This window comes from Amblyraja radiata, chromosome 20, assembly GCF_010909765.2.
Source record: "Amblyraja radiata isolate CabotCenter1 chromosome 20, sAmbRad1.1.pri, whole genome shotgun sequence".
NCBI classification, from domain to species: Eukaryota; Metazoa; Chordata; class Chondrichthyes; order Rajiformes; family Rajidae; genus Amblyraja; species Amblyraja radiata.
Genome location: NC_045975.1, coordinates 20,952,196 through 20,967,377, shown reverse-complemented (window position 1 = coordinate 20,967,377; position 15,182 = coordinate 20,952,196). Strand labels below are relative to the sequence as shown.

Below are 15,182 nucleotides of genomic sequence, written 5' to 3'. Positions count from 1 at the left end.
TGCTCCTCCAATTTACGGTGGGCCTCACTCTGGCCATGGAGGAGGCCCAGGACAGAAAAGTCGGATTCGGAATGGGAGGGGGAGTTGAAGTGCTGAACCACCGGGAAATCAGGTTGGTTATTGCGAACCAAGCGGAGGTGTTGGGCGAAGCGATCGCCAAGCCTATGCTTGGTCTCACCGATGTAGAGCAGCTGTCACCTAGAGCAGCGGATGCAATAGATGAGGTTGGAGGAGGTGCACGTGAACCTCTGCCACACCTGGAAAGACGGCTTGGGTCCTTGAATGGAGTCAAGGGGGGAGGTAAAGCGACAAGTGTAGCATTTCTTGCGGTTGCAAGGGAAATTGCCAAGAGAGGGGGTGGTTTGGGTGGGAAGGGACGAAATGACCAGTGAGTTACGGAAGGAGCAGTCTCTGCGGAAAGCCGACGGGAGGAGATGGGAAGATGTGGCCAGTGGTGGGATCCCGTTGGTAGACAAAGCTGGAGAAAATCAGTGGGTGAGGCAGCATCTATGGAGCGAAGGAATAGGCGACATTTCGGTTCGAGACCCTTCTTCTGGCTGATGTCGGGGGGGGTGGGGGGGGTTGATAAAAGAAAGGAAGAGGCGGAGACAGTAGGCTGTGGGAGAGCTGGGAATGAGAGGGGAACAAGGAAGAAAGCAAGAACTACCTGAAATTGGAGAAGCCAATGTTCATACCACTGGGGTGTAAACTACCCAAGCGAAATTTGAGGTGCTGGTCCTCCAATTTGCGGTGGGCCTCACTCTGGCCATGGAGGACGCCCAGGACAAAAAGGTCGGATTCGGAAAGGGAAGGGGAGTTGAAGTGCTGAGCCACCGGGAGATCAGGTTGGTTATTGCGAACTGAGTGTAGGTGCTGTGCAAAACGATCGCCAAGCCTGCAGTTGGTCTCACTGAGGTTGATCATACGCTGAATAATCCAACCAGAACTTTGTTTGGAAGTGGAAAGAAATAATAGAAATTGCATTCATCGCAACGTGTAAAAGGAGATGAGATACTGTATTGTAATTTTGCTGATTGTCATTGTGGTATATATCATGTCTTGATTGGTGAATATGTTTAGTTTGTGACTTTATTTGAAGCACAAATTATATGTGAATGCTTCATTGACCATAATTCTGACTGGTAACTGCGCACTTCATCCAAGCACATTCATGCAAGCAGTCTTAAATGACCACCTAAACTGTCATTTGGCAACCTAAAAAGCTGCCTAGGTTGCCCGGCTGGCAACGGGGGAAAAAAAGTTAAGTGAGAGCCCTGACAAGCCACTGGATTTCCTGCAGGAAGAAGCAAGGCAAAATAATCTGGTTTTAATTGCGCAGCAGCTGTCAAGTAGTTTATTGAAAAAAATCAGGAAGTTGCCTTGCTCCCTGAATTTTCTTTAATGTGATTTTTTTGCTAAGAGATCTGGGATTGAAATGTATAGAACAAAACGTTTTTTGTGTGGTTTCTACAAACTCGAGAGCAAATCCATTCAAATTAAGTTACTTTTAAAATAATGATATATTAGTGAATAACATCTCAAATACCAAAAGTCACTTTTACTGTTGTAAGCTTAATGTAAAATAAAAGCCTTGCTAATTCATCAAATTTCCATCCCTTTTTCCTCTAAATTGTATGGGATTTAACATTGAATTAATTGTTCAGCATGGTATTCCCTGGTTCAGACTCATTAATGATTCTTCTATCTAACTCCCTAAAGTTGGTGCACAGTTGCACTTCCTATCTGTCAAAATATTTCTGATATCACTGATTGCAAATATTTAAAAATGCCGCAATAACCTAAAAATCTTTCCTCGTACCGCAATAAAATGTCTATTTAACAGTGGAAGGCATCATTGTTGTTGAGTTCAAACTGCGGCCTGTGATAGCTGTGGAGATACTTGCTTTGTCCAAATGATTGAATAAATTATTTTTTGTGTGTATCTTAATCATTCCTGAAATCAATCTGGTTTCAGCTGTAGTTTTGTGTCTTAGAATTGCTGGGTTCAAGCCCTGCTCTAAATACTATCATACAATAAAATACGGTATTGGGATAACACGGCGAGTGAGGCAGCATCTCTGAAGACATGGATTGACAAAGTTTCGGGTCAGGACCCTTCCAAAGACTACCGTATTTCCCGGCAATGAAGGCACTATATTTTACACAAAAATAAGGCACTATTTGCCTGTGCCTTGGAGGCTGAAGATAAGGCTGTTAGCCAAGAAAGATAGATTTGGCTATCCCTCAGTACAGCAACATCAAGAACGATGTTGCTATACTGAGGGCTAGCCAAGTCTATCCCTCATTGCTGGCAGCTGATGGGAAGCGGCTGTAAAAGGACAGCGCCGTTAGGGGGGGGGGGGGGAAGAAGAGTTCCTTTCACATCATGTGGGAAGTCTGGCCCGGGTCAGCACGGGCAGGAGCGTTGAGAAGGAGGGGTCAGGGATCATGCCAGCAACTCACTCACCGCTGCCGCGGAGCTCCGGGAGCGGAGCCACCGCATTGTAGCCGGGGAGGGAAGCTCGGGTGGCTGCCAGCGGCTGCTGGAACCGGCCGCCACCTCGGCGCCTTCTGCCGGCCCGGGTATGCTGTCCGGTCCCAGCGGCCGTTCCCATTTTGGCACGACTGATCCTTATGTTTGAATTTCCTAGTTCCTTAGTGCTCCTGTTTTTCCCACCATCTCTCCACCTGCTGTCACCCCCCATCCCCCACCCATTCAGTCATTCAGAATGGAGGAGATCTGGAAGCCTTGGGCAAATTGAATTGTCACTTATTTTTGAGCGTGAGAAATTCTATGTCTCGCAAGCCTTTTTTTCAAAATTTAGCAACTCAAAATGGGGGTGCGTCTTCGTTGCCAGGAAATGCGGTAATTATTCTTCATTAGTCTGAATAAGGGTCCCGATCCAAAATGTCGCCTATGCACATTCTCCAGAGATGCTGCCTGACTTGCTGATTTACTCGTGCATTTATTTTAATAAGTCTGCACTGCAGTTCCTTGTGTCTACTTGACCATATAAGTGGGCTGGTGCTTCTATTCTGCATGAGTTTAGATGGCATGTTAAATTGCTTTCTTGGGTGAATATAAAGGACCATAGCATCATTCCAAGAACAGGGATGAGTTCCTGGGAGTTCTCTCACTTCTTGGAGCAGTTGATCTGGCTACTGTAGAGATAGCCAGGAGTTTGCAGCACATTAACTGGTTTATCAGCCCAACTAGGTGTATACTTTTCTGTTCCATGTTAGCCTCATTGTTCTATTACTTTTTCTTTCACTGAATGATGGTTAATTCATTAGTAATTTTAAGTGTTTAAAAAAGATTAAGTTACTGCTTCTCATCAAATGCAAATATTTTGCAGAGAGTAATCTCTTCCAGATCATTTATTCTACTTGAATTAGAATACACCCATTATTGGTGGCTGATATGAGATAATTTCAAATATATTAATTCTCTTAGGTGTAATTTACTTGAAAAATACAATAACGCAATTCTGGGCCGAGCGTGAAGCTGCTTCAAGTGATGCTCCAGCATTTACTATACCAGATGAAGATCAGCAGTTCATCCGTGACAACATTATAGAAGCTATAATACAGTCACCAGAGTTGATAAGGTTTGTAATTTTTTTAAATTGTATTAATTTGCAGTGGCCATGTCTTTGAAATAAAAATGAACAGCAAATGTCATAATTCCTGGAAAACTCACTATTTAGACAAAATCATTAATTATAATGTTTTTTAAAAGCTTAATTTGGTTGGTTTGAAGGTACAGCATTGCAACAAGCCTTTCAGCCCACCGAGTCCATGCTGACCAGCAATCACCCATTCACACTCATTCTATGTTATTGCACTTTCACATCCCTACATACTACTGTCAATTTATGGAGGTCAATTAACCTGCTAACCTGTATGTCGTGCGATGTTGAAGGAAACTGACCTACCCAGAGGAAGCCCACACAGTTGCTGGGCCAATGTGCAGACTCTGCACAGCACCCGAGGTCAGGATTGAACCCGGGTCTCTTGCGCTGTGAGACAGCAGCTGTACCAGCATAAGCCTAAGCGGGTTGCTTCAAAATACATGAGAAGCACAGGCAATTTATTTTGGGTGTGATGGGATTCAATTTGCTAATGATGCTATCTTAAATCTTGTGACTACTTTAGCCTTCTTCCATTCTACAGTCTGTATTGTTGGATCCTGGTTATGCTTGATGGTCACTTCAAGTATTTATTCTATAGTTGTGTTTTTTATGGGATATGTTGAAGTCTTTTATTTGGAGGTGTGAGAGTCTGGCTTTATCCATATTTTCATATTGGCATCCACATCAAAGCTAGCTGCCTGTTCACAATTTGCTTCATGGAAGAAAGCACGTGATGGCATGGAAGGTTGTTTCATGGACGAGGCCTGTGACTCGAATTAACGCTGGATCCATTGTTGTTTGTGGTTGTGCTGTTTATATCAATTATTCAGATGAGAATGTAGAAGGTGTGATTTGTAAATTTGCAGATGACACTAAAATAGATTGTATCAGAGACTGAAGATGGTTATGAAAGATTACAGAAGGTGCTTGATCAGCTTGGCCAGTGGGATGTAGAATGGCTAGATGGCGTTTAATGCACATAAGTGTCACATTTTGGGAAATCAAACCAGGGTAAGACCTGGGCCTGAGGAGAGCTGTAGAGAAGAGAGGTCTCGGAGTACAGGTACATAGTTCCCTGAAAGTGGTGACACAGGGAGATAGGATGGTAAAGATGGCTTTTGGTACATTCGTCTTCATCAGTAGGATATTGATGAGTAGTTGGTTCATTATGTTACAGTTGTTCAAGACATTGATGCGTCTGGATTTGGAGTATTATTTTGTTTTGGTCAATCTGCTGTGGGAAGGATATCACTAAGCTGCAAGAGTGCAGAGAAGATTTGTGAGGGTGTTGCCAGGACTTGAGGGCCTGAGATTGAGGGAGAGATTCGACAAGCCATGCCAGCCAAGATGCCCCATCTACACATCTCACTTGCCTGCGTTTGGCCCATATCCCGCTAAAACTCTTTCTACCCAGATACCTGTCAAATATCCTTGGAGTCCAGGAAACTAAGGGGTGGCCAAGAGGCCAGGCACGTGACGTCAGGGTAGGCAAGGTAGGCACTGCCTACCCTGACTAAAATTGTGATATCGTCTCCGTTCTAAATGGCTTACTCCTTATTCTTAAACTGTGGCCCCTGGTTCTGGACTCCCCCAACATCGGGAACCTTTCCTCCTCTAGCGTGTCCAAGCCCTTAACAATCTTATATGTTTCAATGAGACACCCTCTCATCCTTCTAAACTCCAGAGTGTACAAGCCCAGCTGCTCCATTTTCTCAGTTTATGACAGTCCCGCCATCCCGGAAATTAACCTTGCAAAGCTACGCTGCACTCCCTCAATAGCAAGAATGTCCTTCCTCAAATTAGGGGACCAAACCTGCACACAATACTCCAGGTGTGGTCTCACTAGGGCTCTGTACAACTGCAGAAGGACCTATTTGCTCCTATATTCGATTCCTCTTGTTATAAAGACCAATATGCCATTCGCTTTCTTCACTGCCTGCTATACCTGCATGCTTACTTTCATAGGCTGATGTACAAGGACCCCCAGATCCCGTTGTAATTCCCCTTTTCCCAACTTGACGCCATTTAGATAGTAATCTGCCTTCCTGTTTTTGCTACCAAAGTGGATAACCTCACATTTATCTGCATTAAACTTCATCTGCCATGCATCTGCCCACTCCCCCAACCTGTCCAAGTCACCCTGCATTCTCATAGCATTCTCCTAACAGTTCACACTGCCACCCAGCTTTGTGTCATCTGCAAATTTGCTAATATTACTTTGAATCCCTTCACCCAAATCATTGGTGTATATTGTAAATAGCTGCGGTCCCAGCACCGAGCCTTGCGGTACCCCACTAGTCACTGCCTGCCATTCTGAAAGGGACCCGTTAATCCCTACTCTTTGTTTCCTGTCTTCCTGATGCAGACTATTACGCCCTGGGGATTTATCAGCCTTCAGTCCCATCAGTCTTTCCAACACCATTTCCTGCCTAATGTGGATTTCCTTCAGTTCCTCTGTCACCCCAGATACTCTGGCCACCACTATGCCAGGAAGATTGTTTGTGTCGTCCTTAGTGAAGACAGGTCCAAAGTACCTGTTCAACTCATCTGCCATTTCCTTGTTCCCCATAATAAATTCACCTTTTTCGGTCTTCAAGGGTCCAACTTTGGTCTTAACTAATTTTTTCCTCCTCACATACCTAAAGAAGCTTTTACTATCCTGCTTTATATTCTTGGCTAGCTTACCTTCGTACCTCATCTTTTCTCCCCGTATTGTCTTTTTAGTTTTCTTCTGTTGTTCTTTAAACAATACCCAATCCTCTTGCTTCCCGCTCATCTTTGCTACGTTGTACTTCTTCGTTTTAATTTTTATACTGTCCCTGACGTCCCTTGTCAGCCATGGTCACCCCTTTCTCCCCTTGGAATCTTTCTTCCTCCTAGGAATGAACTGATCCTGCACCTTCTGTATTATTCCAAGAAACGCCTGCCATTTTTGTTCCACTGTCATCCCTGCTAGTGTATCTTTCCAGTCAACTTTGGCCAGCTCCTCCTTCATGGCCCCATAGTCCCCTTTATTCAACTGCAACACTGACACCTCCGATCTATTCTTCTCCCTCTCCAATTGTAGATTAAACCTGACCATGTTATGGTCACTGCCTCCTAATGGCTCATTAACCTCGAGGTCCTTTATCAAATCCGGTTCATTACATAACACTAAATCCAGAATTGCCTTCTCCCGTGTAGGTTCCAATACAAGATGTTCTAAGAATCCATCACAAAGGCACTCTACAAAGTCCCTTTCTTGAGGTCCAGTACCAACCTGATTTTCCCAGTCTACCTGCATGTTGAAATCTCACATAACAACCACAGTATTACTTTTAGTACATGCCAATTTTAACTCTTGATTCAACTTGTGCCCTATGTCCTGGCTACTGTTTGGGGGCATGTAGATTAGTCCCATTAGAGTATTTTTACCCTTACAATTCCTTAGTTCTATCCATACTGACTCCACATCTCCTGTTTCAATGTCGCCCCTTGCAAGGGACTGTATATCATTTCTCACCAACAGGGCAACCCCACCCCCTCTGCCCACCTGTCTGTCTTTTTGATAGGTATACCCTTGAATATTCAGTTCCCAACCCTGGCCCTCTTGCAGCCATCTCAGTAATTCCCACAACATCATACTTGCCAGTTTCTAACTGAGCCTCAAGCTCGTCCACTTTATTCCTTATACTTCGTGCATTCATATACAGCACTTTGACCTCCGTATTCTCTTCCCTCCTCGAACCGCTCGCAATTGGTCCTGACCTTACTCTGTTGTCCATTCTCGAGCTTTCCTTCTCTTTAATTTGAGAATCTTTTGTAATTTTTCCTGCAGCCACTTCCCCTTCAACTCCATCTTTATGCTCCCAATTTGTCAATACCTCCCCACCCCCCACTATTTAGTTTAAACCCACACATGTAGCCCTAGCAAACCTGCCTGCCAGAATGTCAGTCCTCCTCAGTTAAGGTGTAACCCGTCCCTTTTGTACAGGTCATCCCTACCCCAGAAGAGATCCCAGTGGTCTATAAATCTAAATCCTTGCTCCCTGCTCCAGCCCCTCAGCCACACATTCAGATCCCCTATCTCCCTGTTCCTGTCCTCACTAGCACGAGGTACTGGAAGCAATCCAGAGATAACCACCCTAGAAGTCGAGCATTTCAGTCTTCTACCCAACTCTGAAGTCATGTTGGAGAACCTCCTTCCTCTTCTTCCCGATGTCATTTGTGCCTACATGCACAACTACTGCCGGCTGTTCACCTTCTCTCTCGAGGATGTTCGGAATTCGGCGCTGCATTTGTAATACGCAAAAGTGTGTGCAGCTCACATGCCGTCGACGTGGCTTCAAGCCGTCAATTTCAAGGGGAGCTGAAGGCAGCTGAAATTCTGCCTTTGCACCGTGGACTGTGCACTGCGCATGCGCATCAGCCTACTGCACATGCACAGCGCAAGTTTCATGGCGGGTTTTTCAAACATGGATTGTCATTATCTTAAGAAACAAAGAGAGAAGAATGGAATTTGTGTACAAATAATGTAGTAAGAAGATTTCTTTGAGCTACATGTTTTTTAAATACCGTATTTCCCGGCAATGAAGACGCTATTTATTACCCAAAAATAAGGCACGAAAATTTCCATGCATCTTGGAGGCCGAAGGTTAGGTTGGTAGCCAAGAAAGATAGACTTCTCACTCTCAAGGCTTTTGAACGTGAGAAATTCTTTGTCCCGCCAGCCTTCTTTCAAAATTTAGCAACCTAAAATGGGGGCGCGTCTTCATTGCCAGGAAATACGGTACTTTATTAAGAGATATGGCTTTTGAAGACTTTATAATAGTTGACTGACAGCTTACAGAGAGGATAACAATCTGCGCATGCGCGGTTTAAGATTTTTTTAAAGCCGACTGACTGCCTACCCTGAGTAATTACTCACGGCACGTGCCTGCAAGAGGCATATACAATTGTGAGGGGAATTGATCTATTACCCAGGGTAGGGTAATCAAGAATGAGAGGACATTGGTTTTGGGCGAGAGTAGAAATATGTAATGGGAACCTTTCTGCCCAGAGTGATGGGTATAGGGCGGGTGCAAATACAACATTTAAAAGACATTTCAGCAGGTACATGGATGGGAAAGGTTTGGATGGATATGTGCCAAATATGGGCATATGGGACTGATGCTTAGATGGGGCATCTTGGTTGGCATGGATTAGTTGGGCGAAGGCCTGTTTCTGTGCTATGGGACTCTGCATGTAACATTTTTTTATGCAACATCATTGCCCAAGTATCAGAAGTGATTGCATGTCAATTTCCAAAGTAATTCTCTTAAATGGCATCTCATGGTGAATCTGGCAGTCTGTGTTCTTAAGAGACAATGATGTTTGATTTCTGTGAGGCTTGTTCTGGTTGATATTGCATTATAACCGCAAAAAACAAATGGTGTTTTCTAATTCATGAATCGAGTTATATCCAATTCGTGTTATGGAAACTCTTTATAGCAGAACGACCAGTACAAGAATTTAACACTCCATTGTAACTTCTCTGAGCTAAATAGTTATGTTTGAGAGTGCCATGTCATGTTCAGTTATAGAACTGATGTGATTATTTAATACTGATCTTTTTTTGTTTTTATAGAGTTCAACTTACAACGTGCATTCACCAAATAATCAAGCATGACTATCCTGGCAGGTGGCCAGCTGTTGTGGATAAAATTGGTTTCTACCTACAATCTGACAACAGTGCCTATTGGCTTGGGATCCTCCTCTGTCTTCATCAGTTAGTGAAGAACTATGAGTAAGCTCTTCATTTATTTGTGACTTGAACAGTTTTCCAATTTAGTCAAATAGTAGGCATATCTACTAGGAATCGAGTTTTGACATGTGTGCTGAAGATCTACTTGTGATATTTTTCAACTATCTTTCCAACTTTATCTCAGCCTCATTTCCGAACAAATCTTGCCTGGCAGAACGACATTTTGATAGGTGATAATTATTAATGCCATTGACATTTAAACGGGAAGAATATATCGAGTGCAACTTTATTTTGGCACTGTTTTGCATTGTGAGGGAATTTTTTATTTCATGTCTGGAAATATTTCTCTAATGTTTCTATTCATTTACTGTATTGCATACTGTGTACGCACAGGTACAAGAAATCAGATGAACGCAGTCCATTGGTGGCAGCTATGCAACACTTCTTGCCAATGATGAAAGATCGATTTGTCCAACTGCTCTCAGATTCTTCAGATCAATCTGTCCTGATTCAAAAACAAATCTTCAAGATTTTCTATGCACTTGTTCAGGTATTATAATAGAAAATATAATGGCTTATTTTCTCTGAATTTGAATTATATTCTATCTCTTCACTTGTTAGATAATACAGTAAATTTGAATATGATTACTCCGTCTTTACCCCAATTCGTGAAAGGCAAATGTAATGTCAATGCTGAGTTCGCACAGACAATCACTTAAATAGTTCATTGTTTTGTGTAAGTACCTGCTAATTGTCAGTGGAAGACGGCTTCAGTTTCATGTGAAGATCCTTAAGACACGGGTGCAAACTGGTAATGTTCCTTTCTACGTCTTGTGTTAACATGCATCTACTAACTTGCATCATTGGTCCCTCCCCCCACCCTGGTCGTCATACTAGTTTCACTGTCGTTTAGACCCTTCCCTGCCCTAATCGACGTACTAGTTTCACTGTTATTCTGTTCAGTTTTACTGTTTGTATCACTCGTTATCATCTTCTCCACAGCCAACAATGGACTGTTGTGGGCTCCACCTTTCCTTAATCATTGGTGCTTTTCTCATTAATTTCTATGTATCTTCTATATCCCTCGTTTCCCTTTCCCCAGACTCTATCTGAAGAAGGGTCTCGACCCGAAACGTCACGTATTCTTTTACTCCAGAGATGCACCCTGACCAACGGAGTCACTCCAGCTTTTTGTCTATCTTCGGTGTAAACCAGCACCTGCAGTTCCTTCGTACACAGATATGTAAATATAGTCTTCTGTAAACACCATATTATACAAAAAAGTGTTCTCTATATAAAAAACCAAACCTAAATAATAGTGCAAAGACAAAAGCAATGCCCCCAAGTATGTGTAGTTTGGAGCTTATTTGGAGGGTGTAGTGTTTAATAGCCTGACAGTTGTAGTGAAGAAGTTGCTCCTGAACCTGGCTGTTTGTTTTCATGCTTCTATACTACCTTCCCAATGGCAGGAGTGAAATAAGAGTGTGGCCAGGGTGGTGTGGGTCTCTGATGCTGGCTGTTTTTTATTTTTGAGGCAGAGATTCCTTTGATATTTCAGTTGTCTGTGTGGATCAGAATCAAACCTGGGTCCCTGGTGCTGTGAGGTAGCAGCTCTGCCACTGTACTGCCGTGTAATACGTGTATAGCATTAATCATTTTTGGTAGTGGTTACAGTTTGGGAGACATGGATTGGGCTCTTAAAGATAGCGGAGTCAGGGGATATGGGGAGAAGGCAGGAACGGGGTACTGATTGGGGATGATCAGCCATGATCACATTGAATGGCGGTGCTGGCTCGAAGGGCCGAATGGCCTACTCCTGCACCTGATGTCTATTGTCTATTGGCAATACAAGTGAAACACTGGAGGACTTTTGCCACACATTATCTTGCTTCTGATGTAGTAAGTGCAGGAAATACTCCGCTGGTCAAGCAGCATTCTGTGGAGAGAGAAAAGCATTAACATTTTGGGGCGATGCCTTTCCTGAACTTGGTCTTTCAGGGTCAATATTTGTATGGCCAATCCTGTTGAGTTTCTGATAAATGTAATTATCTGCAACGCCCACCCATGGAGCTGTGTTGAACAATCATGATTTTGAATTAAAAAATGTAAAGTACACTTATTTAAAACAGGCAGAATTAAATGAATGATTAGATTGAATTTGCAACTGAATTTTTTATTTTGTCCTTACAGTACACTCTACCGTTGGAACTGATAAGCCAACAGAATCTTACAGAATGGATGGAAATACTGAAAACTGTTGTTGATAGGGATGTTCCTCCCGTAAGTTATTCCCATTTCTGTTTTTGTTCTTCTCATCTCAGTTTATGAAGGAATACAGTAGATGAGTAAAGATGAAGTGAAATTAAAATTGAAGCTTTTCATTGCGTTTAAATTCCAAAGTTTTGAATAAGCCAATGGTATTTTTTGAATCCCACGTGACATACATAGATGTCATAATTAGTTTAATATGTGAAGTTGCAAGGGAAATAAACTTAATTGTGGTTAAAGATAGACACAACGTGCTGGAGTAACTCAGCGGGTCAGCCAGCATCTCTGGAGAAAAAGGATGGGTGACGTTTCGGGTCCCAACCGAGATGCTGCCTGACCCGCTAAGTTATTCCAGCACTTTGTGTCCATCTTTGGCATAAACCAGCATCTGCAGTTCTTTGTTTTTACAATCATAATTTTGAGTAACCCTGTTAACTAGTTTCATACAAGTAAAATGCAACCATTTAATAGTATTTTTCCTTGTTTCTTATTGCAACTTTTTACATGCTATGTTTTGAAGTATTCCTCTGATTTTTTTTTTTTTTCAGGAAACTCTTCAAGTTGATGAAGATGATCGACCTGAGCTACCTTGGTGGAAGTGCAAAAAATGGGCGCTGCACATCTTGGCCAGATTGTTCGAACGGTGAGCTTTCATTGCTTTGGGCAATTTGTTATGCATACAGGCGTTAACTTGCACTTGCATAAGCAATTTTTTAAGCCCACTGATGACCCTGGGCTCCTTATCAAATAGTACATTTACACGTGCGCAGCAGCACTTTTGTTTCCGACTTGCATAATATCCGACCTTTGAAAGGATCTGCAGGACGTAACCCATATGTAGGTCTGGGAGCGTTTGTGCTTGTTTTCTTTTCCAAATTGCAGAACCTTGCACAATTTATTTTAAAAAAAGCATCTTGTTCCGAATGTTCGTGTAACTGAGATTTAATTTAATACCATGGCTGTCTATCAGAATCAGAATGCTTTATTGTCATTGCATGTGTCACATACAATGAGATTACTGTGTCTCTCCATTTAAAAGAACTTCAAACATTCACATACTCATACTTTTCACACTCCCTACCTCCCCAAACCCACCTATGGATTCACATTTACATAAATTAACACTGTCTCCCACCCCCCCATCTTCCCCATAACCCGCTCCCGAGACAGAGTTCAGTTCCAAGATTGCTGATGAGTAAAAGCTGTTCTTGAGTCTGGCAGTGCGTGACTTTAGCGACCTGTACCTTTTTCCTGAGGGCAGCAGTGTGAAAAGGTGCTGACAAGGATGTGTAATGTCTTTCACGATATTACAGGTCCTGCTGCGGCATCTGGAGTGGTAAATGTCCTCCAGAGGGGGCAGGGGAGTCCAATGATACCATGGGCAGTTTTTATCACCCTCTGGAGAGCTGCTCTGTCAGCTGCTGAACAGTTCCCAAACCAGGCAGTTATGCAGTAAGTCAGTATGCTTTCTACCGAACAGCGGTAGAAAGACTCCAGCAGTTTAGCAGACAGATGGGCCTTCCTCAGTGTTCTGAGGAAGTAAAGTCTCTGTTGCGCCTTTTTTACAACTACAGCAGAGTTCACAGACCATTTAAGATCCTCACTGATGTTGATCCCCAGAAATTTAAAACTAGGCACCCTCTCCACCTCCTCACCCCCTATCTCCAGTGGCCTGAGCTCCGCTCTATGTCGCCTGAAATCAGTGATGATCTCCTTTGTCTTTTTAGTGTTCAGAGAGAGATTGTTGTGAGCACACCACTCTGAAAGTCTGTGCACCTCCTCTCTATAGGCGACCTCGTTCCCATTTGAGATGAGCCCCACCAGGGTTGTATCGTCCGCAAATTTTATGATCCTATTTGCGGGGTGATGGGGCAAGCAGTCATGTGTGTATAGGGCGTAGAGGAGCGGACTGAGCACACAGCCCTGCGGTGCTCCTGTGCTGAGGGTCAGGGATGTCGAGGTGTAGGGTCCAAGTCTCACCGTCTGTGGGCGTTCACTGAGAAAGTCTATTATTTGTAATCAACAAGATATTGTTGACCTGCTGAGTTACTCCAGCATTTTGTGTCTACTTTCGATTTAAACCAGCATCTGCAGTTCTTTCCTACAGATATTGTTGAATATTGGGGATATTACAGCTGAGCCAAACCATTCAATGCCTTGTGTTCACAATGGAGTGTGAACACAAGTATCCCTGGATAAGGATCAAGAGCCAAATTTGAGGCTATTTTGGCCTATTACTAGCTCAATAATTCAACATTCAAAAGCATGAGATTGGTTATTTCAAAGGTGATTTCTTCAATGAGTAGCTATTGAAATGTATTTAAATCCACCAGATATGGAAGTCCGGGTAACGTTTCCAAAGAATACAATGAATTTGCTGAAGTATTCCTTAAAGGTTATGCTGTCAGTATCCAGCAGGTAAAGTATTATTTTCATACTTTTTCTAAGCCTTAACCTTTTAAGTTGTTTTAATGTTTTGTCCTGTGTGTTTTACATTATATTGGGAGGGATAGTAGATTTGTATTTTTCAAACTGTCTTTCATTACAATTGATTGCTGGAGAATCTGTTTCCAGATTGGAAAGAGAGGAGATTGCGGGGGCCTTGACAAGGATCTTTGTTTCTTCTCTAGCCCCAGATGAGGTACTTGAGAGTGACCAATGTTTTTTGTTTGCTTCAGAAAGGAAGGAGGATATATATATGCTGAGGCAGTTTGAGCTCAAGAATGAGGTGGTACTGAGACTCTTGAAGAACAGAGTCCCCGAACAAGTGTGAGGTTTTGCACTTTGGAAGGTTGAATGTGAGGAGAGACTATACAGTTAATTGCAAGACCCTTAGCAGCATAAATGTGCAGAAGGATCTTGGATTCCAAATTCATGGCTCACTAAAAATGGCAGCACAACTAGATAGGGTTGGAAAGAAGGCATATGGTATGCTTGCCTTCATTGCTAGATGCATTGAATGTAAGAGTCAGGATGTTATGATACAGCTGTATAGGACTTTGGTCAGACCGCTTTAGGAGTATTGCATGTAGTTCAGGTCGCCCCATTACAGGAACAATGTGGAAGCATTGGAGAGAGTCAAAATAGGGTTATCAGAATGCTGCCTGGTTTCAGGTACAGAGAGAGATTGGATCGATTTGGATTGTTTTCTCTGGAGCGTTTGAGGTTGAGTGGAGACTTGATAGCAGTATATAAAATTATGCGAGGCATAGATTGGGTGACAGTCAGAAGCTTTTTTCCAAAATGGAAATGTCCAACACGAGAGGGCATTATCTAGGAGGTGAGAGGGGGAAAGTTTAATGGAGATGTGCGGGGCATGCTTTATTTTACAAAGGGTGATGGGGCCTGGAACGCATTGCCAGTGGTGGTGGTGGAAGCCAAGATGATGGTGGCGTTTAATAGGCTTTTTGATAGGCACATGGAAAGGAATAGAGGGATATGGATCATGTGCAGGCAGGTGAGATTGGTTTAGCTAGGCATGTTCGGCACAAATGTTGTGGGTGGAAGGGCCTGTTCCTGTGCTCTACTGTTCTATGTTCCAATGATGCCTTAAGGTTTTC

At 43.0% G+C, this 15,182-nt stretch overlaps 1 protein-coding gene across 2 annotated transcripts in view; it reads left to right on the top strand.

Annotated features, from left to right (window-relative positions):
- ipo7 (importin 7) overlaps nt 1-15,182 on the top strand; it is a 66,283-nt gene that overhangs the window by 18,056 nt on the left and 33,045 nt on the right. For both annotated transcript variants that reach the window (XM_033038967.1, XM_033038966.1), the window contains exons 3-8: nt 3,455-3,608; nt 9,238-9,396; nt 9,748-9,904; nt 11,545-11,634; nt 12,171-12,265; nt 13,956-14,040. In XM_033038967.1, coding sequence (XP_032894858.1) covers nt 3,455-3,608; nt 9,238-9,396; nt 9,748-9,904; nt 11,545-11,634; nt 12,171-12,265; nt 13,956-14,040 — 740 coding nt within the window. The remainder of the gene's footprint in view (nt 1-3,454; nt 3,609-9,237; nt 9,397-9,747; nt 9,905-11,544; nt 11,635-12,170; nt 12,266-13,955; nt 14,041-15,182) is intronic.